The sequence below is a fragment of the Megalops cyprinoides genome, chromosome 23 (assembly GCF_013368585.1).
Source record: "Megalops cyprinoides isolate fMegCyp1 chromosome 23, fMegCyp1.pri, whole genome shotgun sequence".
NCBI classification, from domain to species: Eukaryota; Metazoa; Chordata; class Actinopteri; order Elopiformes; family Megalopidae; genus Megalops; species Megalops cyprinoides.
This window is the reverse complement of record NC_050605.1, coordinates 19,848,602-19,875,449: the sequence shown is the minus strand read 5'-3', so window position 1 is coordinate 19,875,449 and position 26,848 is coordinate 19,848,602. Positions and strand designations below refer to the sequence as shown.

At 42.0% G+C, this 26,848-nt stretch overlaps 1 protein-coding gene across 4 annotated transcripts; it reads left to right on the top strand.

Moving 5' to 3' along the window:
* The first annotated feature begins 53 nt into the window (after positions 1–53).
* Positions 54–26,848, top strand: arntl2 (aryl hydrocarbon receptor nuclear translocator-like 2). 4 transcript variants are annotated; one of them, XM_036517960.1, is made up of 18 exons: positions 54–404; positions 15,949–16,078; positions 17,333–17,371; positions 17,495–17,533; positions 17,797–17,954; positions 18,402–18,481; positions 18,885–18,977; positions 19,183–19,300; positions 20,149–20,298; positions 20,762–21,005; positions 21,700–21,714; positions 22,931–23,037; positions 23,401–23,551; positions 23,791–23,858; positions 24,229–24,343; positions 24,801–24,891; positions 25,538–25,637; positions 26,103–26,848. In XM_036517960.1, the coding sequence occupies exons 1-18, from the start codon at positions 347–349 to the stop codon at positions 26,258–26,260; spliced, it is 1,914 nt and encodes a 637-aa protein (XP_036373853.1). In that variant the 5' UTR covers positions 54–346; the 3' UTR covers positions 26,261–26,848. The 4 variants fall into 4 exon arrangements, with proteins under 4 accessions (XP_036373853.1, XP_036373855.1, XP_036373854.1 ...); XM_036517962.1 differs by lacking the exon at positions 17,333–17,371; XM_036517961.1 differs by lacking the exon at positions 21,700–21,714.

Here is a 26,848-nt window from a genome sequence, read left to right as displayed (position 1 = left end):
AACCGCCTACTGGCTGCCCAACATATCGCGTGAAGCTCCGTGCTTCTCACACGGCTGATTTGAGTGAATGAATGCGGCGGTGATGGCGGAGGAGGAGAGGGAGGTGGAGACACGATTCGTCTTCCGCGTTTTCCCCGAGTCCGACCCTGTCCTGATTACACCGTGTGCTCTCTTCGCACGTTTCTGTGCACCCCCCCTCCCCCTCCCTTAGTAGAACGAAAAATAAAGTCAATTATACAACAGCCCTCTCTATCCCCCGCCTCTCACTCTTTCTCCGACCACAACATCCTATATCACCTCCTCCACATGCATTGCGGTCCCGGGCGCCGGCGAACCGGTTCCAGCCATGTCGGCGGGGGATGCAGCGGCCGGCGGCGGTGACAGAGCGGCAGGAGAACGGACAGGTATGGCATGTGTTTACGGTGTAGAATAGAGTGCCGTTGCGATATCCAGTGCCCTTGAAGCGAATGCAAAAGTCAGCGCTGTGTGCCGGGTGGGGGAGAGGGGAACTGTCGGCGTACTTCCTACTACTGCTTGACTGTAGCCTGTTCCTCTAGAAACTAGGTCAGTAGTTCAGTAGAGCAAACTCTCTAGTGGGCTTAGAACGCGCGCCCGATCGAATCACAGAAATGCTGATATTTTGGTAGATTTGAAGAAGCAACAAACCAGTATATTGGAAACATTAAGCGCCTGACACATATTCACGCTCATGGGTTTAATATACGTCTTTATTTGACAGATCTGTAGCTAGGCCTGTACATTCATAGCGACCGGATCGGTTCGTAATTTACACAGGTACTCAACTCTCACAATACGGTTGCTAGGCTAGATGATTTTAAACATAAAGGATCAGATTAAATAGGAACTATAGTGGTATATTTGAAAGCAGTTCATTTTATTTAGGCTACCATAAAAATGAATCAACGATTATGTGGGAAATAGTTTGACAAGGAGACAATTTCTTAACGCTTCCATAGCTAGGCTATAGGCAGCGGCTTTCAACGTAGGATATAGCTAGTTATATTCTTGCGATGGTTCACATTAATAGTGAATTTATCGCAGTAAAATAAACAGCTAACGGTATACAGTTCGTACTGTTGCATGTTTAAATACCTATATATTCGGGACACCTTTTGTTCTGCTTTGATCGTCTTAACTTTTTTCCCGACTTTAGATGCGTGTTTACTTTTACATTGCTACCTATGTAGTAATGCCTGTATACCTTTCCAAGATGATGAAAGGATCATTCTAAATAGGCTATGGTTGATGAACAGAACGTATTTTGTAATTGTAGTTGTTTTTTTTTTTTTTTCTCGTTCCAGACGTGGGGTAGTGTTACTTCAGACGGACGATTACGGCAATAATATGATATAATTTGTGTTTAATTGTAGTATAGTATACATTATAGTAAGCTATACATAGGTTTGGTTGTTACATTCATGGTCCAAAAATAGTTTTATACTAACAACATTATGATTGCGGCGGTTACGAAAAGTTTAGATTGTCATCGTACGACAGGATGTCCACACTTTTAAAGGAATATACACAAACTGATAGCAAATTAACATCCTGGAGATCGATGCATAGGATTGTGAGACATCTTGTTCTGTTTTTCAAGCGAGCCGCTTATTTGTGTCGAAAAAATGTAACAATTTATCTCACCCAGTGAACTAACGGGACCGGCATTTCCGTGATGGTATTTACCACGATGTAGCATTGAAGGCTCAGAGTCTCATTGACAAAAACGGCACAAACTGACCAAAACACGCAGAACTGACCTATTTGTTGTCTGTTTATAAAACAAAATATATACGCTTTAGTACTTTAAAAGCGTAATTGCTTTATTTGTGTATTACAATGCGCAATCTCAACGTGACAGTTTGAGGGTTATATAATATGTAGGTCAAACTAGAAGCACACTTGTTGTGCCTAATGCCCGCTTTCCCTCGTCCCACCCTTGGTTTTTAATTGTGCAATGTATCTCACTTCGTCTCCTGACGTAAAATGTTTTTGGGCTTTGATTTGGAAAATTCAGATAAAGTGATTTCGATAATGTATAAATCAATTAGCCTAAGCTTCATTAATTTACAAATGCTTTACACGCACGATCCATTTATTACCTAAAAGCTAGAGTTCTCTCTAATTTTCAAGTATGGCTACCGTGAACTCTCCTATCACCATGTTACTTGTTGAGATAACCTGCTGTGTTTAAAGACGTTTAAAGTGATCACGCATATTTATTACAACTTTTGGGTAAATTACAGTTTGAAGCTCTTTTGTGTCCATGTATATAATATACCATACAGGCACTTGCGCAGGCGTGAGTGGGCAGTCGGGTCGGTGGGGGTCAAACCCCTGTCCTTTTGGTGCTCAAGTGAAATCTGTCCTTTCCAGCCAGATAGACCTTTGCTGATCTATGCCATTTTTAAAATTTGAGCCCAGTGTATGCACAGTCCTGACACCACATAAAACAAATTTCTTATAATGGATTGTGGAATGTAATGTGAAAGATCCATCTGATTAGATAAGTACATGTATATTTTTGAGTTTTTAAGTAGCTTATGGACTATATTATCATGGTATGATGTTGTTACCAAATGGTTAATTGCAGAGTGATCATTGACTGTAAATACATAAAGAACTGATACTTTTTATCCATGGTAATAACTTTTTACTGCACTGATTTAGTTTTTGGTCAAGACAACACAGTAGTTGCTACTTATTCTAATTTTTGTGTCAAAATATGTGGAAATGCAATGGGAAATCATTATGTTCACAGTTTTACTTTTCAGTTATCACAGCATTGCCAGTAACCAATTTCATCCTTGTGACAAGCTCAATGATTTGTCTTAAAAACATTTTTAATTGATGTATCAAATATTTTGAATGAACAGGTAATGCCAACTCAGCCTAATACTATAGAAAATTAAAATTTTCAGTGCTTCCCTAAAAGGAAATACACCTGCAAGGACAAATTTCATTTTTTTTTATTTATCTTCAGAATTACCCTGATAGCAAAGTTCATGCACCAAAGTCAGTAACAGGCGAAATTCTGCCTCAGTAAGCATCCTCCGAGGTTTCTTCCAAATCTAGGTCACGTGATCAATGCAAGGTTAGATGGTCACTGTATAATGAAGGCCCCAGTTTAAAACGCATTACCTTAGATAAGTATTGTTAATAGTAAATATTTCAATTGGAGGAAATCCAGTCTGATTGGTTCCAAGTCATGAAGTGTACTGCTGTTGTATAGCTTAACTGTGGAAATAAGAGAAGCCCAATCTTGTGCTCTGAAAAAAAATCATGAGATTTTCATGTAACGTTTCTTCAGCACCTGGTCATTTGAAATGTAAATCTAATTGGGAATTAATTGACTAAATTTTTCCCAACATTTAAAAAATATGTTTTTGAAATCAATTCCATTGAATGAAATTGTTTAGTGATATATTGACATGCACTAAGCCTTTACAAAGCTTATTTCTGAATGTATTTAGTGGACAACAAAACAGTTTTCCTGGAATTTTACTTTTTTACAATACCACCTTCGGTGCTCTTTTTGTCACTTAATTAAGGCACTGCTGCTTTGTAATATCTTTCAACGTGCTTTTTGTGTTGTAGACAGAAATGAAGGAAGTTGCTTGAGCAACAGAAAAGTAGGTCTGCTTCAAGTCTGTCCAGTTAATGCTGATATTGTTTGCTCGTGCTCACTTCCAGTTCTACTAATCCAGTGCACACCCACACCTCACCTCCCACTCAGACATGCTGACGGTGTGTCAGTGATGACGTGCCCCCTGTTTCATAGAGGACTTGGTTCACCTACCAGGTACAACCAATAACAGCACCAGAGCCCTGCTATGTGGGTGCAACCCTGAACTCTTATAGGAGGAGGGGCTTGCACTTTGATCATGTGACCCCTCTATGTGTGGGCACATGGAATGAGTGACTAACACAGGGGTGTCCCACTTGCTGACTAAAGAGCCTGTTGTGTGCTACTTCTCAGCTCAGTCGATAACCGCATCCTGAATTCATTCAGTTTCAACCCTTATAATGTTTTCTGGGATAAAAATATACCTCGAGTTTATGACATGGTGGAAATCATCAAATGTGGGAGGATCATTGATGGAAATGTTCACATTCAAAATCAGACAACATTGTAGTCAACTGAACAAAAATTCAAAGTGTTTGGCACCAGTATACTGTACTCTGTTTTTAGCTGTGCAGTATAGATATGAAGAAGTAAATATTTATATTTCAGTTGCTGCGCAGACAGACTAAGCTAGGATATGTTGTGGAAATTAGTTTTATACAGTGTCATATTCTTACAGCTGAATACGTACAAAAGCAGTGCCTTACTCAAGGAATCAAAACTGCAACTGGGTTATATGTCCAGTTGCTTAATCATAACTCTGTCCACATAACCCAGGTCATGCCGAAAAACAGACTATTTCCATGTGTCCTGGTTTTGCTCACATTGCAGCCCATCCTCCTCTGTTTCATGGACGTGAAGTGTATTTGGTCCCTTAGTTGTCTTAGTTGTTGACGTTAATTCACCCTGAATGGTGCCCAAATGATTAAAATGGAGTCACACACAGATGTGACATAGTTGACCAACAGAAGAAATTTATGCAGTGCTTTTGAGTGGATGCTTTTGTGGAGTAAGGACTGAATCGTGGACTGGGGAATGTAAATACTGTATGTCCTCTTGATGAGGGAGTATGTTAATCTCCTCTATATGTACAGTCACTCTCTCTCTCTCTCTCTTTCTCTCTCCCTCTCTCTCTCTCTCTCCCTCCCTCTCTCTCTCTCCCTCTCTCTCTCTCTCTCCCTCTCTCCCTCTTTCTCTCTCTCTCTCCCTCTCTCTCCCTCTCTCCCTCTTTCTCTCTCTCTCTCCCTCTCTCTCTACCTCTCTCTCTCTCCCTCCCTCTCTCTCTCCCTCTCTCTCTCTCTCTCCCTCTCTCCCTCTTTCTCTCTCTCTCTCCCTCTCTCTCTACCTCTCTCTCTCTCTCCCTCTCTCCCTCTTTCTCTCTCTCTCTCCCTCTCTCTCTACCTCTCTCCCTCTTTCTCTCTCTCTCTCCCTCTCTCTCTACCTCTCTCTCTCTCCCTCCCTCTCTCTCTCTCCCTCTCTCTCTCTCTCTCCCTCTCTCCCTCTTTCTCTCTCTCTCTCTCTCCCTCTTTCTCTCTCTCTCTCCCTCTCTCTCTCCCTCTCTCTCCCTCCCTCTCTTTCTCTCTCCCTCTCTCTCTCTCTCTCCCTCCCTCTCTCTCTCTCCCTCTCTCTCTCTCTCTCCCTCTCTCCCTCTTTCTCTCTCCCTCTCTCCCTCTTTCTCTCTCTCTCTCCCTCTCTCTCTACCTCTCTCTCTCTCCCTCCCTCTCTCTCTCTCCCTCTCTCTCTCTCTCTCCCTCTCTCCCTCTTTCTCTCTCTCTCTCCCTCTCTCTCTCTCTCTCCCTCTCTCCCTCTTTCTCTCTCTCTACCTCTCTCCCTCTTTCTCTCTCTCTCTCCCTCTCTCTCTCTCTCTCTCTCTCTCTCTCTCTCTCTCTCTCTCCCTCTCTCCCTCTCTCTCTCTCTCTCTCCCTCTCTCTCTCTCTCTCTCTTTCTCTCTCTCTTCACTCCCTTTCTGTAGCTTACCCTTTCTGCACTTCTCTCCCTCTTTCTCTCTCTCCTTCCCCCTCCCTGTTGCCCTCCTGCTCTGGTACTTTACTTTCTTAATAACTTTGAAAAATATTGTAGAGATTTTATAGTATTAGTTTTCAGTAGTAATCAGTAGAGTTTTTCATTTATTATAGTCTGAAGTAGTAATTTTGTAAGCAGTGAAAAAATAGACCCAGGGAAAGAATTTGGTTGAATGGATAGAGCATACACCTTGTACTTTTTAACTGGCCATGAGTCCATGCAGACTCTTTCTTTGGATTTAACTCATTTCAAAGGACAACTCTATGTCCTAGTTAACATGCCTCCCGCACCAAAGAGCAGTTTTCAAAATGTGAAGAAGACAGTCGCTTTCTGTAACAGTCAGTGGTGTTGGTGTCTTCCACATCACCACTTCTGTTTTCATGTGATTTTTCCACTTCTGTGCAATTGCCCAGCTTTGGTGTGATTTCCTTTGCCAGTTTCTTCCAGCACTCAAATCAACAGACCCTTTGCAAAATTGTTTGAGCAGTGCAGCTCTGGTGTGGGGACACAATGTGATATTTACCCTGTCATAAATCAATTGATTTTGGAGTTTTGGACTGAGCCATGGTCTGTACCAGTTCGGACCTATATAACTGCTGCACTCTTTTTAAGACAAGTTGCTTGGGACTCAGTGAAATTATAAACCCTGGACCACCACTGTGAAATACTGCCTTTAAAAATGTGGTTGTTTCATTATGAGGGTCTCATGCATTGCACTGCGACGTTTACCACTCGTTGGAAGACGACATGCTTGAAAGTGTAGTTTAGATGTTCTGATGAATGTGAGTACTACAGCGTCTCTGGGCCACAAAAAATCTTACGGCTGAACATGAGGGTGTGTTTGCAGTCTAAGAAAAGTATCCTCAAACAACTAAAACCCTATCTGTGTTTGACTTTGCTGCGAATGATTTTGAATCAGCGGCAGCAAGTGGATTATTCTCCTCAGGCAACAGTCTTCTGGTAGCCATGGCGAGCAGCAACTGCAGGGTGACTGAAGGGAATTACTGCCTTTTTAGAGGGAGAATCGCCCTTTAAAATGTAAATAACTGGCCTTGCTGATGGTGTTCAGTGATATGATTAACTTAAATAAAAGTAGGTCGGCTGAATGAGGGTGTTTCACAGGTCCTGCGTGGGGTCTATTTTTAGCATGGATGATGGTGGTTGATTGAGAGGCGTTGCTGTCGTGCTGGGGAAGAGGAAACGGATCCTTTTGTGAAGACGTCAAACGTTTTAGGAACACTCTACAGTTACAGCTTGATTTTTTTTATACGTACCTGAGGACTGCACTGCTCACTGATGTCATCTTTTAAAATGAGCTGAGGACCATGCTGTGTGGTCAATTCACATACAGCAAAGCTGTCTCTACAGGAAATTCATCCAGAGCCACAAAGCGGTAGTACGCAACCAGCAGTAATGGTCTCACAATAACAGTCAATAAAAAAATTAAGACATCTGTGAAATGGAGTGACCTCCCACAATAAAAGAACATGTCATGGCTGACCTTAAACAGTTACAGATTAGACATAATTCAACCTCGGTTTGGCTACTTGATATTTGCTAGCATAATCCCATTTTTCTCCTTCATCAGATGTAGTGTTCACTTGTGTTCACTTGTATTGAAGGTGGAATTATCTCCTTGGTCAGCTCATTATTTTTGTAAATACTTTGCTCAAATGGCACACCAGGTACTACACTTGATATTTGGGCTGTTAGAAATCATTCATCGCGCGTTCTGAAAGTGTGTTTCCTTGCATTTCATGGTGACATCACTAGATGTGGTAAAAAGAACGAATGAACTGGTTAATATCGCCTTGCTTAATATCACAATACTCTTAATGCCCTTTTTCTTAAAAACCGCTCGCCACAGACCAAACATTTTTGCCATTTGGCCGCGTAGTAAATGTTTTTAAAAGTAATTGTTGAGACCAGTTGCACCGTACTTGGCATTGTGGACAGCCTATCAAAGCTGGTGGCGTGGTGGTGCGAAGGTGTATCGTGACTTAAACTAATATTGGCCAGCCAGCTGCATGTCTGAACATCCACTTAATTTCAAGCAGTCTCACACCATTTTAGAAAAAAAAAAAAAAAAAAAAAAACAACAAAAAAAAAAAATTTAAGATAATGTTTACACTAGGTAGGACATCTCAAGTTGGAGCTTTCTAAAATACCGCTGTGTAGTTAGTGATATTCCGCTGCTAACGTTACAGCTTGCTTAGGCCACTAATGATTTGTTGGCTGCATCGCTGCCCATGTTTAAGTGGTCATGGAGTCGAGTAGAGAGTAGATGTGAAAACCCATCGTGACAAGCTCAACGGAAACTGACAGAGCAGATGTAATACTGAGATTTTCAGCTTTCTGAATTCTCCTCTCGAGAGGTTAAGAGCGTCGAGTGTGTTCAAAATAGCGCCTCATTAATTGGTGGTATGTTTCTGCTTTCTGGGCGCAGAACATTACTATCATCACTACTATCATCAACAGTACAGTGTAGATATATTGAACTTTATTTTACAGTGTACATAAGAAATTGCATGAGTGGAAGTGGAAGCAATTTACCTTCTGCATATATTAGAAAATGTATACTCACGAGATGAAGAATGTTTTGTCTAACAACGTAACACGTTACATTTTCATGTGTCGCACTCAGAAGTCTTTTTTTTTAAATCTCCTTGACTGAAATTTGTTGTCACTGTGAATGAATTACTGTTCTAATTCATCTGAACCACATATAGGCCTAATCCCAGAGGAAAACTGGCAGCAACAGGAATCTCAAATAAATAGTTCTATTCTTTAAACAATTAAGAGGACACTTCAAACGGAATATGTTTAATGCGTCGAACTGCGTCATTTTTGAAAATAACCTTTTAGCAGAGGTCCTAAAATACACACCAGAAAAGGGGCAAAAGCAACAATTTATTTAACAAATTATTTAAATGATCTAATTCTAATTTGTTGACGAAAATACAACTTTACAGACAGTCTTTCGCATTTTTTTTTTTGCAATTTGCTCATTCACCTTGCCTGAACCGACGCTGGCCGTTGAGTACGTTGACTATGTCGTACCTGTACGGGTACATTAATAGTGGCGAATCCAGAGCGATGTTATTTGGCAGCGTAGTGAGTAAAGATCGCTGCCAAACCGCAAATAAAAAAACGGAGATGGAAAGGCTTGGCGTTATAAATCGCTCCTGCGTCACTAGTGACCTAAAAATTCCTCCGAGTTGCTCAGCACTAGCCGTAGTGCCTTTGTTTGCCAAGGCAAGGTTTCTTGCGATTGTAAGTTTTCACGCCTTCCGTGCTTTTAAAATCGGGACCTGACACCTTCACCATGGCAACTCGTCCTCCGTCAACATTCACCGATGAGGTCTGCGCAGCTAATGAGAGCACTGGTTTACAATTAATATGTAACAAATTCGCTATTCAGCAGCCCGAGCGGCGATATAAATGGCATTGCCCGCGCATTCCGGCTTCCGCTTTGAAATTCAGGCATTCCTGTGATCTCCAACACCTTTCTTTTAAACATCTGGATGTCAATGGGACGCGGGGTGATGTGAATTCATCTTGAGAATAGCCGCTTTATGCAAGGAAGGTTCATTGGTTAGGTCCCAGGTGGATAGCACTGAGGTGCAGAGTTATGATCTTTTACATGGGCTGCAGCTCGTAGAGGAACTTGCCCCTAATGAAAACGTACCCCTTTTGTTATGTGGAGCTAGAACCAGGCTGGCATGGTGTTGAACTAACACCGATCAACCCACTACAGTACAATAATTTTTCCACTACTTTACCTGTAACCGGAGCAGTTGTACACAATATCACACTGAACACTATCATGACAAATACATAGGCTTTGCCTGCAGTCCAAGGCTGAGACAAATATAAGCCATAATAAAACTAATGCTTGTATCTGTCGCTGGTTGTTTGCTGTAATTGTGATGGTGGAATTTTCCTCCTTCTCCCATATGTGTGTAGCTCATATATGCGACATGGATGTGCGTCATATTTTTTATCATTAAAAATAGTAATATCGGACTCTAACTCTGCTAGCATTTATCAGATTGTTTTTTTTTTTATTTGTTCGACAGACGCCCTCATCTTGGGTGCTTTATAATTTTTAGATTATCCACTTTCACAGGAGAATATTTATTAATTAGTGGATCACGTTTATTTGTGTGTGGCACATTTTTGCCATCAGGATTGCTACAAATGTCCCAGAATTCCACCAAAGTAAAGTTTACCAGAGTAATATATGTACCTTGGTCAGGCTACAGATGAGAATCAGATATAGGATTCAAACCTGTTACTTTCTGGTTAATCTGGTTAGTTTCTTTTAAGCTTTGTTTCAGTTTTATTTTGATTGCTACCCCCACGACCACCTTATTTCAGTAATGATTAAAACGGGGGAAAATTGACTTTATAGGTCATAGCGACTACATTATATAAGTAGTTAGGGTGATAGTTGATCTCGCACGTGCCACTCTATTTAAAAACTTGAAGTGGGATGATTGGCGTCCTCCTGTGGCGGTAAGGAAAAGCTTTTGTGGACTTTCTGTCTGGCAGAAGTGAGTCTTCCCAGTTTTTCCTGGCATCTTTATCAGGGATAAAATGCATGTGCCAGTCCGTGCGGTTTGGTCCAGCGGTTAATGTTGGGTCTCAGCTCAAACTTTCCTCGTTATTCGTTTATTTCTGGAAAGGTCCCTTTCACCTTGCCTCTCTGAGTGTGTCTCCATCAAAATATCTAGAGAAGCAGAGGAGTTATTTTTAAGCTAGTCTTTTACAATGACAGTTGAACTTGCTAAATTAGTTAAATATTAGATAATGGTATGTAGCAATGGATTGTGCGGCACTTTGCATAATTTTACCTTGTAAATCCCATCTTTGTACACTATGTACAGTGTATGTAATGCACTGACATGTTCAGCTAAAAAAAACAAAAACAAAATTAGTGTTTCCTGGTAGTTTCTGCCACTTATTGGAAATTGTCGGAATACACTGGCCTCAAAAATGAATAAATAAATAACAAACACACACGCACATAAAGGAGATGAATGGTTAAAATGGTGGTCCTTTGGCCAGTTTAAAAATGTTCGTGTTCCTCCTGTGAATTTTGACAAAGGTAGATTTTTGTCACAACAAAATACAAAATTATTGACACTCATATTTGCAATGTCATGCACATACTGGTGGACATTTCACGACCTGGAATTTCAAAATGTGTTTGTATTTGTACGTCACAGATTCTTTGCGTTAAAGTTGCAATAGTGGATCACTTGTGATATAGCACCTTCTTACATGCATTAGCCATGTTTTCTTATATTTTGTGCGTTTTCTGTAAAATCCATTGATTCTTCATTAAGGTGTAGGGATGACATTCGAAAATAAGCGGTATATGCATGCATAATTACCGTGACTGTAGTGAGTGTAGGGACTCCAGTTTAGGAGCATTCTTTTAACTCCTATAGTAGTTGCACCATGGTGGGGATGATGTCACAACTATGGCATGTTCCATCCAGAGGATTCCATTTCCTGGAAGGCTGGAAGTCCAAGAAATGTGCTTGAAATTCTGTTACACAGCCCCCTCTAGTGGTAAGATGGAGTGTAGTTGAACTGACATCAGATTCTTCCATTCTCAGTCGTTTCATATCAGTCAGCAATTATTTTCATTAGTTTTTCAAAAGCACCTGAAAAACATTTACAAACGTCATAATAAAAAAACTTCGCGTTTCCCTTGCCTTATTAGAGCAAGAGGTTGTCCGCTTGCTTGCAAAAAAAATACAGCAGTCTGTTTATTTAAATGGTTACATTTAATTTGATTAGATATTGAGATTAATATTTTGATGATATGACCTACAGTTATACTTTAAGTTTTTTTGGTTTTTTGTTTTTTTTTGGGGGTGTAATGGGTGTAATCATAGTCCTGGAAATCCCTGCATGGTTATATGGGCTGTTGCTTTCTGAACTTTCAGTTTGTCTGACCGCACAAGGTCCAGGATTAGGTGTTCAAAGTCAATTCATCATGACCAAATAAAAAGTTGAACCAGGACATCTAAAACCGAATAATGACCGAAGGTCATATTTATTAGATCTCTTGGAAACGGGTAGAGCAGAACTACAGTGGCGTCTGAATGCTGCTTAATAGAATGTATTTGTCATGACAGGACGACCTATTTTGAAATGAGAATGTTTCAGATGTTTGTTGATGTCATGGCATTAATGTCAGCGGAATGTTTTTGCGAAAATTATTTTTTATGAAAATAAATGCATCTTATTTCCAGAATATTGAGAAAATATACATGTTTGCAGTTTCCTTTTGCACAACAGTGAAATCCCAGCCACAGCTGTGAGATCATACGATATAGACCTCAGCTGTACAAACTTGTGGCCCTCATTTGACTAGAGTAGCAACGCTATGCTTGGTGATGTCCGAGGAGAAGAGTCACATTTACATTTAAACATTTGGCAAATGTGTTTATGCCACGAGATTTAAGAAGAAAAGGTGTTGCAGTGCGTGTAATACAGCGATGTGAACAATAGAAAATTACATACAGAAAAAGATGGGCCACATCTGAAAATGTGTCAGTAGGGTGTGCTTTTTCAAGCTCGGCTACATGCTTCTGTGCTCCAACGATCCAGAAAACTATCTCCTTTCTGATGAGGTGGGGAAGAACTCTGAACAAATTCCTCTTCATTATGCTTGTTGTTTTTTTTTTTCTTGTGTTTGTTAAATTTCAGGTCTTGTCTTAAAGAGGGAATCAGTGTTAAGAGAGCTGCAGGTGACCAGAACATGGTCCAAATGCAACACAGTGTCAACAGCTGACTGTCACCAACATGTCACCTATGTACAGTACTAAAACCCTCTGTGTGCACGCTGTCTTCATGCCTGTCCATTATAGGGAACTCTTGGCGTCTAATCTTATGGAGTAAGTTTACGCCCTTGGCAGCAGTAATTTGCATTTCAATAGACCATGGTGGTAATGGTGGTGGTTTGAAGTACAGACTTCTGGTTATAAAAAGCTAATGAACAATACCCATAAGGTATAATCATCCTGTGTTATTAAGGGGAAAATATTTTAAATCAGTTTAAATCAGATTTAATATGTGAATAGAGATGTGAGCAGAAGATTCTACAATTTTAGTTTCACTCAGGGAAATTATACTAAATTCTGAACTGAGTGGACTGAGGCCTAGCCTGGAATTTGTTCAAGCAACCGCATCCCATTCCTGCTCCTGATTGGGTGACCAGCCCTTTGTGTTGTGTCACATGCTTGGGATCTCTTTTGCGGTGATGGGCCAGAGCAGGAAGGCAAGGGAGGGTGTGCCAGGGCCTGGTCATAGTATTGTGGGCCTAGCCCAATAATCCTGCTCCAGATCTCCTCTCCAGAACCGGGGATTACAAACCCGGTTGCTGATGTGTTAAGTGTTATTGAGGTCAGTGGGTCACTAGAGTGATGTTAAAAATAAGAGCCATGATCTAAACTGCACCGCTAAGAACCTACTGCATCCGACTGCATTCTGAGCCCCACAGCCCCATCTTCTCAGGGTGCATAAAACTAAGAGGAGAGGGGACTCATTGGACACAAAGGCAAAGGCAAGCAACTGGTGGAGGAAGGACACATTTTCTCCCAGCACCTTTTCCTTTACTGGACAGACATGTTCATCCTAAGTACTTTACAGTACTGCCTGTTTTTTCCACAGCAGTGAAAAGACCAACTTATTTTGATCACCAGTGTGCCTAAACGTCAAAGGGCTTGCTAAGCCTCATGTTTATTTGTCCATGTTTGCCTGACAGTGTGTCACCTGGAACTGTCCAGTGGTCTCTTGAGGATGTCTGCGTGTAAGCAATAAGATTCGTAAACCCTTGTGCCGTTGTCATCAGAGCTGGTTCATTCTGCACAAAACGCCTCCTAGAATTACCGCTTACAGGAAGCGGTCACCAAGGGTCCTGTGTTCTGGTATATGCTGTTTAAATTTAGCAGTTTGTTTTGTCCACTCTGTATTTCCCAAGGGCGGTCAGAGTAGTTTCTGAGAAATAATCAATACTTTTCCATGCTGTCGCCATGCAGAAGTCACCCATCAGAAAAGACAGCCGATTGGAAGCAGCTGCTGACATGTACCCAGCTGTTATAAATTAACCTGGCAAGGGATAATGACTTGGTGTGTGGATGGATGTGTTCAGCTAATCATTTCCTCTTGGGCTCATTTTGAACAATAATTTATCCAAATTAAAAAAAAAATAATAATGCTTTTGAAATCAATTAAAGTACATGTTTCATAGTGAGGTAAATTATGGGCTGTTTTTCAGAGAGTTGTTTGAATGGCCTCTGTTGGGGTTGAGTTATAATACAAGCTGCCATATTTTGGCAAAGCTTTCAAAAAAAAAAACAAAAATGGCCCACAGAGTTTAAAAATGGGAGTTCTGGAGTTGCCATGGCCCTGAGCTCCCTTCACCTGAACGCTTCACTCGTAATCCTCACACCCGCTGTGTGAACTGAATGATAAAATGCCCGCTTTGCTGAATGAGGACGCACATCAGAGCATTACACTGGGGCTTATATAACCAGAAAACGGTGCTGGAAGTGGAGCGACCTACAGTATGAAGGCCTAGTTTTTGGCTTAAAATCTGGAGCACGTGAAGAAATTTATTAAAGTGGGTTGACTGTTGTCGCACGGAGCTCTGAAAACATAATGGAGTGACATTTCTGAAAAGGCATTCTGAGGCGGGAGAGATGTATAATGGTTCGGCAGCTGCTGCTCGATTTTGATGATCTCCATCTGTGCAAACAATAAAGACAGGGTTTGCAGTGTGTGAACTAGGTTTCTGGGCTGGGATGGCAATATTTTATAATCAATTTATTCACAGCATTATAAAACTTTTCGGCCAGAAACTTTCCAGTCAGCCTGACTGTTCTTCTTTTCTGTATATCTGCTCAATTGAAATGTTTTGTCATCTTAAAGAGATCCTGTTTGCACCACAGCAGGTCTTGGGAAATATGAATATCTCGTTGGATATTACTTTTTCAGGCGTTGCTGTGTTGTGAAAACTCAGATACGTAGTTTCAGCCTTTATCCCTAGAAAGTGTTCATCTCCTGGTGGATCAGCAGTGTCACCCCAGACACATTCAGCATCGAGTCCCTGCAGTGAGAAATAGTTATAAGAGCTTTTACTTTGGATAAAACAGTCAATGCTGGTCTGCTTCAGTGTTCCTCTTTAAGAAGCTTTGGATCCCATTGAAATTCGGAAAAAAAACCTTTTTTTTTAAATTTTACAAACAACAAAAACACTGTGACTCTGTTAAAGGGTGATATAGTTTTCTAACTGTAATTCAATGAGGGTGGGAAGGCTTTGAATATGGAAACGAGGGGCAGAGAGTGGAGATTACATTACTAGCATTTTATGAGACGCCCTTATCCGGAGCGACTTACATCGGTTACACTTTTTTACAATATCATCCATTTATACAGCTGGTTATTTACTGAGGCAATTCTGGCTTAAGTGCCTTGCCCAAATGAGCCAGCAACCTTTTGGTTACAAGTCCTGTGCCTTAACCACCATACTACACTGCCGACCATGACTGTAACTTTGAATTCTATGGCATGGGGTACGCTTATAACTTTGAAAATAAAGGAGCAGCGGCTCTTCCATGAATACACCTTCTCTCCCAATGTGGAGTGTAGCTCTTACTAAGAGCCAGTCAGCCTGCAGATTGATTGATAAGCGATGTGGCTTAGTGTGTGTTGTCATTTCCACACCAGTACTGTCGGTGCAGACACTCTTTTTATAACATAATTTGCCTCCAATAGTGGACACTACTGACAATGGTAAAAGGAAGACTTACTTTAAAAACTTTTCAAAGCACCATTTTGCAATGGGGTAACAGCTTATTGAATTATTTATGATGTATCCAGTCAGCTTCATATATATGATGCCATGTGTGTGAGAAAATGCCTAAAGCACAGAAAAGCACTGCTTAAAAAACAACTTATAAATAATGTGATAAAACCAGTGTTACCATTGTCTTAGAATTCAAACCTTCATTCAATTACTATTTTGTTTCACTGTTCAGAAGTGAGGGTTTTGTACTCATTACACCAGGTTTTGTGTTGTTACGACTTTGGTTGAAAGCAGTTTCTGAATGGCAGCCCTGTTATAAACTGTGAAGCTCTTGAAGTTCGTATAGTTTTTTTGAGATTTGGTGACAGAGGTGTGGATTCAGTTTTGTGATCATTTTTGATGCTGTTGTTTTGTGCTTTTTGTGACCATCTCGTTATTCTGTGTGTGTGCGTTTCAGGGGAGGTGTTGGTGGAGGAGAACCCTGGCCCCTCTGTCTCTCTCTCCGGCCTGATGACCCCGTCCTCCAGCGCCCCCGCGGCTTCTACCAGCGAGCTGCCCAGGAAGCGCAAAGGCAGCACAGACAACCAGTGAGTGTCTGTATCTCTGTCCGTCTGTGTTTGTCTGTGTCTGTCTCTTTCTGTCTGTGTCTCTGTCTGTCTGTCTGTCTGTCTGCGTGTGTGTCTGTATGTGTGTCTCTGTCTGTGTCTGCCTCTGTCTGTCTGTCTGTCTGTATGTGTGTGTCTGTCTGTGTCTGCCTCTGTCTGTCTGCGTGTGTGTCTGTATGTGTGTCTCTGTCTGTGTCTGTCTGTGTCTCTGTCTCTCTGTCTCTCTGTCTCTCTGTGTCTCTGTCTCTATCTGTGTCTCTCTCTGTCTGTCTGCGTGTGAGTCTGTGTGTGTGTCTCTGTCTCTGTCTGTCTGTCTGTGTCTCTCTCCGTCTGTCTGCGTGTGAGTCTGTGTGTGTGTCTCTGTCTGTGTCTGTGTCTGTGTCTCTGTCTGTCTGTGTCTCTCTCTGTCTGTCTGCGTGTGAGTCTGTGTGTGTGTCTGTCTGTGTCTGTGTCTCTGTCTGTCTGTGTCTCTCTCTGTCTGTCTGCGTGTGAGTCTGTGTGTGTGTCTCTGTCTGTGTCTCTGTCTGTCTGTGTCTCTCTCTGTCTGTCTGCGTGTGAGTCTGTGTGTGTGTCTCTGTCTGTGTCTCTGTCTGTCTGTGTCTCTCTCTGTCTGTCTGCGTGTGAGTCTGTGTGTGTGTCTCTGTCTGTCTGTGTCTCTCTCTGTCTGTCTGCGTGTGAGTCTGTGTGTGTGTCTCTGTCTGTGTCTCTGTCTGTCTGTGTCTCTCTCTGTCTGTCTGCGTGTGAGTCTGTGTGTGTGTCTCTGTCTGTGTCTCTGTCTGTCTGTGTCTCTCTCTGTCTGTCTGCGTGTGAGTCTGTGTGTGTGTCTCTGTCTGTGTCTGTGTGTGAGACTGGGAGACAGAGGTGCTGCAGATGCATGTATAGGTCGGTGAGTCACAAACTGCAGGTGTGTGAAGCTGAGAATGCGGTATGCATTTCTGCAGCCGGTGAGATTCAGTGCTAAGGATCATTTAAGTGTGTCATCAGGGTAGATGAGGTACACAATCCAGCACTACATTAGAGTGGAGAGGCAGTGTTTTAACACTTAAAATGCCAGGTTCTTGACCTGAGTGAGATTCAGAGAGAACTTGAAATGTCTCAGTCAGGCTCCAGCTATGTAAGTGGGTTATGAATGCATGATGTCTTGTAAAGCATTGTTTGTTGCTCTATATGAAGCCAGTGACTACTAGAGGGATAATACCTTCTCTATCGACCTCTTTTCCTTCTGTTTTCTTCCAGAGAAAGTGCAGATGTAGATATGGAGGATGAACAAGACAAGTAGGTCATTACAACTTCAGAACTCATCTTTAGCTTTGGACACTGTCAGACTGTTGTAATATACTGTGCAGTGTGTGCTAATTACTTCAAATACTGATCTCTACTTTCATTTTATTTTCCAAGATCTGAAGGGGATGAGCAACATGCAAAGAAATGTTTCAGGTAACTGTTTTGCTTAATAATAAAGGATAGATTTTTCATCCTTAACTAATTTCATATGCTGAGAGGAGTTAAGAATCTTATTGCATGTTGTCATGAAGTGTTCATGTTAAACTGTCTTCATAAATGAAGAATTATTTTTAAATGTGAAACTGCAGACATATTCTTATTGGTAACCATTCTGGAGTTATTATTAGTTGTACTGTAAGTAAGTAATGTAGTAATAGTAAAAGATATTAATTTGTTTGGTGTTTTTAATCTTACAGAGAGCCTCACAGCCAGATTGAAAAGCGGAGACGTGACAAGATGAATAACCTTATTGACGAGCTGTCAGCCATGATCCCTACCTGCAACTCCATGTCCCGCAAGCTAGACAAACTGACCGTCCTGCGCATGGCCGTACAGCACCTTAAATCCCTCAAAGGTAGGCCCGCCCACCAAGGCAGAGTTATTTAAGAATTTAAGTGTTTAGTTGATGAGATGCACCACACAGATTTACATGAGGGCAAATCTTCAGTTGCGGCAGACTTAGTCATCAGAGATGATCAGACTTGAATTTATATCTAGTATCTAGAATCTAGTTTTTCCATGTAGTTAATAGCTGAATTTTAGTGGGGTATGAGTTTTAGGACTCTGGAATTTAACACATAGTCTAATTTGTCCATAAAATGATCTAAAAGCAGTTTTTTTAATATCATAGGGTGATATCAATAAGTCTGTTATTATTGTTACAATAATAAAAATATGAATTATATTGCAGAAGGTCCATTATTCAGGGTGTGCAATTAAAAAAAATATTACTACCAATAATAGTCATAGGTTGTTATAATTGCACGTTGCTGTGGTTATGCTCTGTTTTGTTCTTCTCCAGGGACCACCAGCTCCTTTGCTGAAGCCAATTACAAGCCTTCGTTCCTGCCTGACGAAGAGCTCAAACATATGATCCTCAGGGTAAGATCTGTGTCTGTCGTTTCTCTCGCTGTGGCTGAACTGTGGTTGTGGCCAGTCCTCTGTCTAGCTGTGGTTCAGCTGTGGTTGTGGTCAGTAATAAGTCTAGCTGTGGTTGTGGTCACTCCTCCGCCTAGCTGTGGTCCAACTGTGGCTGTTTCCAGTCCACTAAGGTCATATTTCTGCACAGTCTGACATGTTTGTGGGTGAGAGAGGTTCCTATGACCAGTGAGAATCCAGTGTGCTCCTGTTCAACTGTGTTAACTCTGCGTCTGAATTCCCTGGCCTGTTTGTCAGGGTGGTTTTGCTAACCTGTTATCAGAACTGTTTTACATGCTTTTACTCTTCATAAATCTTGCGTTTCTTGGTGCTTGTACTCTCTCTCTCTCTTTCTGTCCCCATCCAGGCTGCTGATGGATTCTTATTGGTTGTGAGGTGTGACCGTGGAAAAATTCTCTTCATGTCCGAATCCGTCTCCAAGATACTGAATTACAATCGGGTGAGTGCCTGGATCAGTGCTTTGATGGCTCATCCTCAAAGGGAATGAGAAACTGCACGTATCCTCAAACCCTACACCAGAAAGGCTTTCTTATCTACAGCCTACAGGTTTTTACAACACTGATTCAGTGGTTCATCCTCAGTTAGCCAGTTTCCCCCGTGATTCTATTGTGTTGTTTTAACGTTGCCTGAACATTGACCTGCAGGCGGACCTCATTGGACAGAGCCTGTTTGACTACATTCACCCGAAGGACATTGGTAAGGTGAAGGAGCAGCTGTCAGCCTCCGAGCTCTACCCACGTGAACGTCTTATAGATGCCAAAAGTAAGTGACTCTGTCATGTCTCCTAGCCCACGACTACGTAGTTTTTTTATACCTTGTAGTAGTTTTCCAATGATTCCTGGGTGAGCAGACAAATTTTAGTTATTATTTGCTATGTCCCTGCTTTTGCACTATAAATGCAATCGGAAGTTGCATTTGGGCATATCTTAAAGTTTTGGGTGGTCTTGTTCGCCCTTATCAAAATGAATGTCTGGACCTGTTGTGGGTACAATGTTAAAATGCAATGTATTCACAACACAGTTGTGTCTCTTGTGTGCCCTGTACAGTTAGCACTTATGTATGCATGGTGGTGCTAGTTATCACACCACTGTGAGAGGCACAACGAGGTCAGTTGTAATCTGTGCACCATACTTCCTGCACCTTTATTAGATACAGCACGTGCCCTACTGAGTTGTCCGCCACATAATAAAATGATAATCTACCATGATATTTACATCATCACCTTTAGCATTATAATGTGGGGCCACCTAGTCACCGACCAGTGTTGAGTGAGTTGTTCCCAGCTTGTTTACAATCAATTGTTGATGTCTGATTACTGTCTGACCACTGTCTACATGTGCTGTTGCCTACCGGAGCAAAGTCATTGACTGTTGTTGCTGCGTGCCAGCCCAAGCCAGATTTAGATACTGACCGGCATCTGACCACTGTGGGCGCTGTTTACTGCTCTTAGTGAGAATATCCATCGACCACTATGTCTGTGTGCTGTTCCCTGCTGGACTAGACAATGACTGCCTTCAGACTGTTAGCTGACTCCTGTCGCCGTGTGACATTCCCAGCTAGGTTAGTCGCTGACCACTGTCTGGCCACTGTTTTGTGTGTACCTCTCCCAGCTGGACTGCAGGTTCAAACTGAACTCCCAGTGGGCGCCTCTCGCCTGTGTTCCGGTGCCCGGCGCTCCTTCTTCTGCCGGATGAAGTATAACAGGGTGGTGGTGAAGATGGAGGAGAAGGAGCTCCAGCCAAGCACCTCCAAGAAGAAAGGTGAGTCAGCGGGGCTCGGTCTGATTGGTTACGATCCCCTCTCCGTGCCACGCATCAGTACGGCTGGTAACCAATCACGTCTACCGCTGTGTTGGCTGGAAGGGCAGGGCAAAGCAAATGGAAGGACTGAAAAAGCACCTACTTACTCTAAATATAGCTTCATGCTTAAACTGGCATTGCATGTGCGGCAGTGTGGCATAGAGGTAAGGAGCAGGGCTCGTAACTGCAAGGTTCGATTCCCCACTCGGGCACTGCTGCTGTACCCTTGGGCAAGGTACTGAACCCCAGGATTGCCTCAGTAAATATCCAGCTGTATAAATGGGTAGCGTATGAAGTTGTAACCTTTATTAGACGCTCTGGATAAGAACGTCTGCTAAACGCCAATAGTGTAATGTAATATAATGCATGGGCATAGTGCATCTTTTGTTTGTGTGTTAACAATGCGCTCCATGTCCCACTACAGAGTCTCAGAAGTATTGCACGGTGCACTGTACAGGCTACATGCGTAGCTGGCCTGCCAACCAGCTGGGGGCAGAGGAGGTGGAGGGGGAGTCAGAGAAGGAGGGGTCCCACTTCAGCTGCCTGGTGGCCATCGGCCGGGTGCACCCCCACACCGTCCCACAGCCCAATGGAGAGGTGAAAGTCAGACCTACTGAGTTCGTCACCCGGTATGCCATGGACGGAAAGTTTACCTTCGTGGACCAACGGTGAGCTCCGTCGTTCCCTTGTCTTCTTCCATCTCTCTATTGCACCTCTGCTTTCATCCTCAGTTCACCTCCAAGCTGTGAAGTCCTGCATTTAAAATACTTACTGTGCAAAATCTGGAAGTGGAAAAATTTAAAAGCATTACAGAAGGTGTCTGGCTGGCAGAAGAAAAAGGCTCCAATTGTGAGAGGTGTTGTAGGTGACACTAAGACTGGACCAAGACTGAAGTTAAGACTGTTCTTACAGGTTTTGATTGCATTAAGGAGTAATAACAGTAATGATTCACATGTGGAATTCAGTCCTATATGGACTGAGCTAGTGCCACATCATGGCAACAGAACCACATCAAGTATCAAGTGTACAGTTACAACAATGACTCACAATATGCAGATATCAGCATAGATTTGCCGCCCGATGCAGCTGCTCAGAGGAGGCTGAAAATCATGTGTAATAGTAAGAGAGAAATGGCATTGGCAGCCATTTCTGTGCTGCTATAAAGAGTAAGATATAAGGGTTGTCTGATGGATGAGCATTAAGTAGTCACATGACCCGCCTGGGGCCGCATTTGTGTTCCTCGTTTTGGGAAATGACACAAGAGGTGTCAAGGGTCAGTATGCAGGCTGTGCTTTTGGGTAGAGAGGTGACATGTCTCCTGCATGTGGAACCAGGATGACACTCATTCATATCTTTCCTCAGATCCACGGGCAGTAGGTAAGTCAGATTTATTTTTTATAATCCGTGTAAATCAGCATGTTTTCTCCTGGGGGAATTGTGTGTTTTTCCCCTGCGTATCTTTCGTATCAGGAGGCTTTTCATTGAAGAGGGATGGGGCTTCTGCTGCCCTTAAAACTGCTTGAATGCATATGAATGTACTCTCTAGCCCACCTGTCGCCCCCTGTGGGAAGGTCAAGTGACTGCTGCAAAGGTGGTGCCCTTTGTGCAGCTATGATGGGACCAGAAGTGCCTCCCCATAGATTAAGCCATTTTTTTTTTTTTTTGTTGATGGTTGTTGTGTGTCCAGACTCGCTCCAGGACCTTGAAACCTATGTGCAGCATTTCCCAAACCTCTCCTGGAGGACCCCTTTTCCTGCATGTTTTAGATCTCTCCCTGCTCCAACACAGCTGATTTAAACGATCAGTTTGTTATTAAGCAGCTTCAGGAGTTCATGATGAGTTGATCATTTGAATCAGCTGTGCTGGAGCAGGGAGAGATCTACAACATACAGGACAAGGGGTCCTCCAGCAGAGGTTTGGGAAACACTGCTTTAGTGGTTTAGGTTAAGGTGATATGGAAGAGGTTAAAACATATAATCTTCTCCACCCTAACCAATAACTACAGCAAACAGCAGCGAGAGCCAGTATATGTGGTTCTTCAGGTATTATTTTCACACCCTGTCAGAGGTACAACTTCTCTTTTTATTTTGTTGTTGAAGTGTTGAACCTTCATCATGCTGATTTTTTTTTTTAATCCCTCTCCTGTCACCATCCCAGACAGTCACTTCTGTAACTGGTGTTCCAAATTCACTTGAAGAATGTATAAAGGTTGCTCTGCAAAAACCCAAACCAATGTATAGTATCAAGGAATTAATATATTTGTCATGAACATCATGTATTGTTTTTTGTAAAATTTGGTGTAAATGTCTTGGTACATCTTGGTACATCTGTTTTTGTGCTGCTTTCTTGAATTATTGGTCCACACAATGGGGGAGGAGAGTAATTTTACAGCCTATTGTTTTAGGAACAACTTTCTCCTTTCAGTACCATGATTCTGATTCAAACATAATTTTACATATTTTGCAGATGTTATATCTTATACATTTAACAAAGCTGACAATAACAATGTCAGAATGACAAATGGATTTAGCAGCAGGTTAGTGTTATGTGGAAATAACTGACCAGTCATACACCATTTTTTTTTTCCAAACAGAGCAACTACCATTCTGGGATTTTTGCCTCAGGAGTTGCTGGGAACCTCTTGTTATGAGTACTTCCACCAAGATGACCTGCCACATTTAGCAGAAAGGCACCGAAAAGGTACCTTCAAAATGGACCAGCAAGCAGATTTTAGAACTGCAGAAACTTGTCCTACAGCGTATGCATCACATTTCTATATGACAAGGGGTGTATATGAAGTATATGTTACATTTAGAATAATAGTCTTTGTATATTGGGATTTTCATAATTCATATTAAGTTGATATGCAATGTTTTCGTAAGCGACATGCAACAGAATGGTTTTAGTCAGAGATGGTCACAGTCCTCGTTGACAGCCTTGCTGGTTCTCCTTCTGCCTCGAGTTAATTTTATTTTTTTTTTAATTCAAAGGTGCTTCTAAAATATGCAGGTTTAACGTTTTTTGTTTCAATCTGAAATGCATTTTTCATTTTTTTCTCTGCAGTTCTACGAAGCAAAGAGAAGATTGAGACGAACTGCTACAAGTTTAAAACAAAATATGGCTCTTTTGTTACTCTACAAAGTCAGTGGTTTAGTTTTATAAATCCCTGGACCAAAGAAGTAGAATATATAGTGTCAACCAATACGGTCATATCGTAAGTACTTGCCTCTGTATTAGTTCACAGAACTCTCAATGTCTTTTTGTCTGTCTTAAATGTAGGGGCAACTAGTGATGAGTGATGGAAGCACAGATTTTTTGGTTGATAGAATGTTTGCATCCCCGCATAGAATGTGCAGCTCCTGAAATTCAGTTGAAAGGAACTTCATCGAAAGGTTGCACCCCATTGACATGAAATTAAACGTCTGTATTTGTTTCTTCCCTTTGCTTACACAGTGGTCCCAGTCGCACGGTGACATCAGGGGAAAGATCAGAGCAGCCTGGTGATTCCAAGGCTTCAGAAGGTGAGATGAAACAGATTACGAATGTCAGATTCCAGTCAGTTTGCCCCATCCATTCCTGTTTGCCCATTTCCATTGGCCCCTCCCCCAAAATTACCACCCTACATAGACCTCTCCTCTGAACGTAGAGGTATTATACTGTAAAAGGAAGGAGCAGGATTTTGTCTGAACAGAGCCAGGAACACATCCAGGTGGAATGGCCAAATCAAATTCAGATCCCAGAAATTGAATTGCATGAACGAGTGAAAGGAGCTGGAAGTTAATTGAAATGTACTGAAATCAGACCACATTAAATCAAACATACATGCAAGACAAATGTAAGGTTCTAAACAACAAACCACATTTTCCCTTTTTATATTTTATTTGTTTTTAGAAGATGCTAAGAAGGCCTTCTCCATCATTCCTGGGATTTCCAGTGGTTCTAGTACCATGATTTATGCAGGGAGTATTGGGACTCAAATCGCAAACGAGCTCCTGGACTTCAACAGGCGAGTCTGTGTGTGTGTATGTCTGTGCATATGTATGTGCAAGTGTTGGTATGTTCGAGTAAAAACTGTGAAAACTGGTTAACAAGTTAACTCCATTGATTGATTTCTGAATGTTTCTTGTTTTTTTTTTCTTACACATTGCCATGTATAAGAGATTTGTTGAATCATTGGTATTACTCATTTTATTTAGGTTTGTTCTGCCCGTACAGAAGTCTTTACAGTTCGACTTTCCTTTTGTGTAATTAATCAACCAAAACCTAAATCCTTCCATGTCACAATTTTTTTTTTTTTTGCTATTGCACTCTGGTGAGCGTATATTGGGATGACCACGGAACAGGATGTTTCTGTCCTGCAGGTGAATTATGCACGCATTCCTATGTAGGCAAAAATTAAAATGATGCCTTAGGATTTGGGCATTATACTTCACCACACATCTGTGTATGTTTGTGGTCTACAGGCTGAACTCATCTCCGTCGAGCGGTAACGTCAGTCCCTTCAGTCTGGTCCAGGACAAGTCCCCACTGGCACTCACTTTGGCCAGCAACACCGTGAGTGACAGCAGATAGCCCCGCCTCCTCCTGTTACTGTACTACGCCTGTGTGCCGCCTCCTAAAACCTCTCCTCCACTGAAATGCAAGAGCGGTCATAAACCACTCATTCTGCTTGTGGGGCCAGTTTACTAACTAATCATGTATAAAATATGTCATACAATCATACAATCTTTAATGATTTTAATATTTTAGTGTTTAGACACTTTTATCCAGAGCAGCTTCCATTGCAATAGAACATAAGTGTATCCATTCAATTTAAACAAGCAACAGTGTCAGACCAGGCTCACAACACTAACAGACCAGTGAGTGTGAGCATAATACTATTCAAGCTCTACCACAAGTTAACTTGTTCACTCTGACAAAAGCCAAGTATACTACAATACAACAGGTTCTAGAACACAAATTCATAATACATCATAATGCTACATATGAAGTTAACATTGAATGCAAGAAGTAGTAGGCATTAGGGGGCAGGGATAGAACAATACATTACATTGTATTATAAGTCATCACCGTAGCCCCTTACAGTAGCAGTTCACTGTCAAGCAGACCAGCCAGGCAAAGGATGTTAATCAGTACTGCAGCTTACTGTTTTACTCTGTTTTATATCCATCTCACTCATGTTTTTCTCTGGGTTTTCTAGGTGCCAAATGGAGAGATAACAGACCCTGAGCCTCCTGGGAAGTCTGGTTCAGAGGGAGAAGGCGTAGGAGCATCATGTTCCAGCAGTGAAACACTCATGGGTACTGGCTCTCATTCCAAGCCTCACCATGTAAACTTAATGACTTATGCTGCAGGGAACAAAGAGGATAAGTTTTATTTTATCCCGTGATTGTAGTTGAATCCAGTTAATATAGCCTAATTCCAAAATATAAGCACCTTTCAAGTTTTAAGCACCTTTAGCCTTTAGCCAGGTTGTTAAAACTGTACCAAAAAGTCTGCTTGTCCACTCAAGTGAAAGCAGTCAACTGTATACTCCTAGAATAAGGTCAAACTTCAGTTCATGTTCACTTTTCATTGGCTTTGATTTGATTACTGATCTTCACAGGATCCACATGGCTCAGCCTGTGCTGATGGCTCAGTTAATCCATGCACTGTAAAGATCCGTGAATCTGCGCTGTTTGCATGCAGCTGTTTGTATATGTATACCAGGAAATGCAGTGGTTGTTGGTTCTGAGGGATTGAAGCACACTATTGCTCTTCTGCAGGTGCAGGTTCCCAGCTGGACCTGGACACAGTGGTTGGGCCAGGCCTCGGTAGCCTGAGCAACGATGAGGCCGCCATGGCAGTGATCATGAGTCTCCTGGAGACTGATGCCAACCTGGGGGAGACGGTGGACTTTGACGAAATGCACTGGTCTCTGTAGAACTCGACTTTTTAAAGTCCTCGCTTTCGCCTCCTTCATTTTTCTACTGTTCTACTGTCACTATTTTTAGCTATCTGTCAGCTGTCACTATGGAGCAACTGTTCATTTTTGCTCTTTTTTTCATGTTTTTTTTTGGGGGGGGGGGGGGTAGAAGGGTAAGCTGTTTAATGATCAGGGGCAGCTTTCCTGAGGTTGACAAGCGTGCAATCGCAAGAGCTAAAGGTGCAGCTGCAATGACAATGAAAGAACAGAACATTGTGAAAGAACTGAAGATACCTCTTTGCCCTGCAGCTGTCTCCTGACTCCCTATTACAAGAGGAAAAGACTCCTTTAAGGCCGTGCCTCACGGATAAAACCCTTTGAGCAAACACGGATGGAATGATACTACTATGTCTCTTCCTGAGGCTGAGGCTATTTTATCTGAAATGCAGTGCCCTCCAACCACTGAGTTGTACAGTGGCTCAAGAGGGAGCTTTTTTTTTCGCCTCGATGGATCTACACTTGAACTAAGGACGGTCGCAATAGAATGCACACTCACTGATTTGTATGTCTTCTCTAATCGGGATGGTTCAGAGTTGTATGTATTTA

Bases quoted from the DNA above. Each gene is read 5' to 3' on its own strand.
- arntl2 (XM_036517960.1), top strand. From the start codon at position 347: ATGTCGGCGGGGGATGCAGCGGCCGGCGGCGGTGACAGAGCGGCAGGA. The intron at 17,372-17,494 runs GTAGGTCATTAC...TTATTTTCCAAG, and splicing joins ATGGAGGATGAACAAGACAA to ATCTGAAGGGGATGAGCAAC. The intron at 23,552-23,790 runs GTAAGTACTTGC...TTGCTTACACAG, and splicing joins TCAACCAATACGGTCATATC to TGGTCCCAGTCGCACGGTGA.